At 28.1% G+C, this 6126-nt stretch overlaps 1 protein-coding gene across 1 annotated transcript; it reads left to right on the forward strand.

Annotated features, from left to right (window-relative positions):
• Positions 1-416: 416 nt before the first annotated feature.
• LOC112600789 (piggyBac transposable element-derived protein 4-like) lies at positions 417-1350 on the forward strand. Its single transcript, XM_025348092.1, has 2 exons — positions 417-1029; positions 1109-1350. The coding sequence occupies exons 1-2, from the start codon at positions 417-419 to the stop codon at positions 1348-1350; spliced, it is 855 nt and encodes a 284-aa protein (XP_025203877.1).
• The last annotated feature ends 4776 nt before the right edge of the window (positions 1351-6126 follow it).

Consider the following 6126-nt stretch of genomic DNA (forward strand, 5'->3'; position numbering starts at 1 on the left):
TGTTCGTGATAAGGATGCCAAAAATCTTGCTGCTGCGAAGCTCTCGTCTGAACAATCTAGTGTGGATGACCGTGACACAGAATTACAAAATTCGTGTTCTAATATTTCTTATCATGAATCCGATGACGATCTGCCTTTGACTTTACGAAATAAGTATTTTATTGGAAAAGATGGAACTAAGTGGGCACGAAGGCCGCCAAACCAAAGAGTAAGAACTTCTAAAGTAAATATTGTTGTGGAAAAACCGGGTGTTATAGGTGATGCAAAAAATGCTAATTGCATATTAGATGCATGGAATTTATTTTTTACTAACAATATAATTGAAAATATAGTAGCATGTACTAATATATTTATTCAAGTCAATATTCGGTCAAAATTTGGTAGAGAGGGATGCAAGATTTACGAAAGTCCAAGAAATGAAAGCTCTTTTTGGTGTGTTATATATAATTGGTGCTTTGAAAAATGGTCACAGAAGTACAAAAGATATGTGGAAATCGGACAGCTGTAATATTGACATACTCAAGTGTGCTATGTCTGAAAAACGTTTCTTGTTTTTATTGCGTTGTATCAGATTCGACGACATACGTGGACGAGAAGAACGGAAAAAATTAGATAAAATGACACATATAAGAAAAGTATTTGATGATTTTACTATGAACTGTAAGAAATCGTACGCATTATCTGAATATGTCACTTTAGATGAAAAGTTGCAATCATTCGGGGGTCGTTGCCCCTTTAGGCAATATATGCCGAATAAACCGGCCAAATACGGCATAAAAATATTTGCGCTATGCGATAGTGTGAACTGTTATACGTCCAATTTAGAAGTATACGTAAGAACACAACCTGCCGGTCCGTACTCAGTAAATAATTCTGCGGCGAGTATTACTAAACGTATGGTAAATATAATTTACAATTCTGGTCGAAATGTCACTATGGACAACTGGTTTACAAGCATTCCCTTGGCAGACGATTTACTGAAAAAAAAAGTGACTATAATTGGCACAATTCGAAAAAAACAAGAGAGAAGTCCCTCCTTCATTTGCATCTTCAAAAAACAGATAGGTTTTTAGTTCTTATTTCGGTTTTTCAAATAACAAAACTTTAGTATCATATAAGGCCAATAAAAATAAAATTGTGATATTGATTTCTACAATGCACCATGACAAACAAATAGCTCAAGTGAATAAAGAAAAACTAAAACCAGAAATAATTATGGACTATAATAGAACCAAAAGTGGAGTTGATACAATGGACTATATGACAGAAAACTACACCGTTGCCAGGACAAGTGCACGTTGGCCATTGACAATTTTTTATGCGTTGATGAATATTGGTGGAATAAATTAGCAAATTATTTATCAAGCCAACACAAAAAATAAAATATCACGTCTTCAATTTCTAAAGACACTGGGAAGAGAAGTTATGGAAGAACACGTGCAGAATCGTATTACTATTCCCGCTGTCCGGATTGAAGTTAAGTCGTCAATAAGAAAATATTTCAATGTTCAACAACTTCAAGAATCTCGAGTAAAGGCAAGTGGCAGATGTTCATTCTGTGAAAGATTAAAAGACAGAAAAACAACAAAAGTCTGTACAACGTGTATAAGACTTATATGTCGGGACCACCTAATTAGCGTGTGTCCAGACTGTTACGCAAGTGTATAATGTTATTTATTTATGTGACCTTCTAAATTGTAAATATTATTATCATGTAATTACCTATGACGACAGCTATTATACGAAAATTATAATACTTATAAATTATACGAAATATTCTTAAAAAAAAAAAGAAAAAATGTTTTTATAATCACTTTGTATAATGTAAAATCTCTTTGTATACCGCCAACATATTTTATATACTGAGAAATGTAAAATAAAATGTTTTCATAACAAAAAGTTACTATTACCGAAAATAGTTATATACTAACCATAAAATAATAACTAGCTATCTTTGAGGGGTAAATTTTTACCCTATACGCGTAAATGAGATATCTAAACCGTGCGCCGTACGACGGGTTAAAATCGATACTTATCTTTGTGAGTATAAACATGATTTTATTAATACGTATTATTACGTATATAGTTAAATTATCCAATAAAAATTGGAAATTGAATGTTTGATTTCCAATTAATATAGAAATATGAATGCAATATTGCTTTAACAACATTAAATAATTATTGTATATTCAATATTATGATATTATTGAATAGCTGTTAGAAATTCAATGTTTAATTTCTAATCAGTAGAAATATACATACAATATCGATATAACAACATTGAATTGTAATTGTATTTCCAACATTATGATAGTATTGAATAGTCATTAAAAATGTAATATTTAAATTCCAATGAAAATAAATGTCTATGCAATATTGTTTAAAGAACATTGGACTTATATTACATATTAAACAATGTATAAATATTGAATGCATCATTTTAATTCAACATTAAATAATCAATATGGAGACAATATTACGGGAATATATACATTTTCAATTTGAAAATAAATGTTTATTTAATCTTAAATTTACAATATTAATTTATCAATGGACAACCAATATCCATTTAATATTGGCATTGCAAAATTGCTGTTTGGGGACTGTATAACTAGTGTACCTAGTCTATAAAATATAATACAATATAAAAATATAAAACTAGCACGGAGGGCTAGTAATAATATAAAATAATACATATTATTATAGTGTTTAACTTGCAAACTGAACGTACCACTATATTGTGACATTACGTTTTAATTATTGATTATTATTATTTCATCGGTATCACAATTAACTGGTTTAAAAACTAAAATCCTTTATGTCTGAAAAGGGCCCCCAAAATATGATAATGGGGCTCTTTGGGAGTGCAGTGCACCCCCAGCACCCCCGCTAAATGCGGCGCTGCATATCAGAAGCATATTTTATGCATATAAATCCGGTCCCTAATTATAACTATTAAGACTTAGATGCTGTTACTATAGACACGTGTCTACAGGTCTTGCCTGTCATGAACAGGCATGACTTGTAAAATTTGATCAAACTTACAGTATAAATATCAGTACATAATATAAACTTTTTTATTTAGATTCTGAACGGAGTGATGAATGTATTGAATTTACAATGATGTGGGTGTGTACAGAATAAGTAGTCGAAATAATGCTTCAATTTCAAACTTCGGGGGTGGTTTCCGATGGCAAAGTGAATATCCTTGGTGCATTACCCAAGTAACACATAGATGTTCTTAATATATTATAGGAATATTCATAAAGAAGACATGTATTATCCATGGATTATTCGTGATTGTTCCATATATGCTCTACAGATCTGCTCACAGTATTCAAAGCTAGCAAAATGAGCCGATTATAGATACTCTTTGAATATTCTATCTTCTCCCAGACAACAATTTCATAATATCAATATTATTATAACATTAGTACTTGGTTAAATTAAAAATATTATAATTGTTACATTATAATAACATTATTCCATGTTTAAAAAAGTAATATTCAATCTAAAATATTTCTTAAATCTGCTATTTAAGTTTTTTTTATAATATTTAAATTGAAATCTAATAAAAATATTATAATAACATGTATTTTTTAACATAATATAATATTTTTTTGCAAATATTCTTTGTATATTTTGAATGTGTTAAATTTACAATATTTTGATTTTAATTTTTAGTAAACATTTCAAGAACAATTTACAAACAATCTAAAATAACATTTTGTTTTAAATGTTCTATGTGCATTTCACATGAATTATATTAATAATATTTAAAAAATGCCTTTATAATAAGCTGCAGAGGACGCCACACATCTGACAGATTTTGTATGTTGTCTACATCTAGTTCAAACAGAAAATTTACGTTCAGCATATCACGTTTAACTCCGTCAGTTTAATATAATTAGAGGGAATTGATCCTTTATAAATTTTTTATTAAGGGCTTCTCATTGGCTTTTTATTATATTTTAAATTGAAAGCGATTTATGAGTGTTTTAAAATTGTAAATTGTTTGTACAAGTTAAAATATTCATAACTAGCATAAAAATTAAAATATAATAAAATGCCAATGAGAAGTCATAGATAATAATCTTAAATTTAAATTTTATAAGAGATCAATTCACTCAAATTATCAAACTAACAGAGATAAACGTGATCTGCTGAGAGTATAATTTGTTATGTGACGCGTTTCATATATAGTCTGTGGTAAGACGAAGACAACACATTACACAATGTGGATGTAGCGTCATCTTAAATAAGCTAAAATACACTATTATTATACCACGCCAATAATAATTTATAATAATATAATATAATATATTTTAATGTTATTATAGTTATTATCACGATGTACATCGTGGTTATTATATAATATTTATATAGTATGATTATTTTATCATATTATTATACTATGCTATGCCCCCATAGAGCTATCTATGGCTTAATGGCTATGCCTTTGTTTATATTATATTATTAATAATATAAGATAATTATCATCACGCGTCGTCGTTGTTATCGTCGCTCGTCGCCGTCGTCATCGTACGTTACGTCGACTGCACGTCTCGATTATAATACTATTCCAGTGAAAAACTTATTTTACGTCTAAAAATAGTTTTAAACAAAATCCAATCATATCATTGGTTGTGACATTTGGCCAAGTGGCGAGTACATGACGCTGTCTAATGATTTGACTTTTCATTTACGCATTACGCAACGCTTATAATATTGTGACTTCTGATTTCTGAATAGTGAATTCCGTCGTTACTTTGCATTTTGCCGTTACTGCGTTCCTCTTTTATTTAAATATTTAATTGTGTGCTACTGCAGGTGGTTCGTCTCATTATACAACTACAATATTGTGCGTCTTTTTAAAAGTAAGTACCCGTTTTAAATATTTGTATTTAGTACCTAGGTGGCTAGAACACTAGGTAGTTCTCTACCATTATTGGTAGGTACATAATAATAACTAATGTATCCTTTAAGACAGTGTTTCCCAAAGGCTGTCTTGAAAATTTGGATTTTTAATTTAAACATCGTGTGCCGTGATTTATAAAAACTAATTTTAATGTGCCACGATGGGTTGGGTATGCGGTACTGCGGTCTACCGCTCGTTTTTATACTTCATATTACATATATGCGATCTATTATATGTGCCATATTATATTTACCTACCAATTAAAATATGAATAAATACGAATAAATATAAAAATAATAATTTAAATTTAGGTAATGATAGTAAAACATAATTTCATAGGTACCTAGTTCAATAACAATTAACACAAATACATAAATTGCACGTTATTTTTATCTAATTATCTACCAATTTCTAATTACAATAATTTATTTTTTACTTATTAACATTACCTAAGAAAAACGTTTTATTATTATTTTTAAAAACTAACTAAAATAATGACGTTAATAAGGTTAGAGTTAAATTGTTGTCTGTGTAAATATGACTAGGTATTTGATACTTACATGGGGTAGGTTATGACTATAGTATGCAGTAGACTGTTTATGACTACAAGAATACTAAAAAAAAAATATTTTAAATCAAAATAATATTTATAATTATTAGTAACTTTTTTTTTATTATTACATTGAACATTGAACAATATAAAATATCTTAATTAGTTATGTCTCCATTTTTAGTTAAAATATAACTTTCAATATTAGTTTATATATTTAATTTTAATTGTTTTAAATCAAGTGATTTTTTTATATTGTAATCTTTTGGTATTGTAATTAATACTAATTATGTTGTATTGATAGTATTATTTGATGTGGTAAATCTTTATATGAATTAAAATGTTCCTGATTATAAATTTCCATGTATATATTTGTTAATTGTTGTCATGTTTTTTCATGTTTTTGAATTTTAGACTTGGGCTCTTTCATGTACCTATCTAATTTTCAATACTAAAAGCTCTGAAGTTGTCAAGAGGGTTGTCCTGTGGTTGATTATATATAATATTAATATATATAATTATATAAGGTATATAAGTAGGAACCTAGCTAATTAAAATCACATTTTTAAATATTTATTATATAATATCTTGTGTGCCTGATTAATAATCAGTTTAATAATATATTATCAATTACTCAAGATGATTAAAAGTAATCGTT

Source organism: Melanaphis sacchari, unplaced genomic scaffold, assembly GCF_002803265.2.
Source record: "Melanaphis sacchari strain LSU unplaced genomic scaffold, SCAv2.0 Contig728_pilon_pilon, whole genome shotgun sequence".
Lineage (NCBI taxonomy): Eukaryota > Metazoa > Arthropoda > Insecta > Hemiptera > Aphididae > Melanaphis > Melanaphis sacchari.

Bases quoted from the DNA above. Each gene is read 5' to 3' on its own strand.
- LOC112600789 (XM_025348092.1), top strand. From the start codon at position 417: ATGAAAGCTCTTTTTGGTGTGTTATATATAATTGGTGCTTTGAAAAAT. The intron at 1,030-1,108 runs GTCCCTCCTTCA...ACAAAACTTTAG, and splicing joins TCGAAAAAAACAAGAGAGAA to TATCATATAAGGCCAATAAA.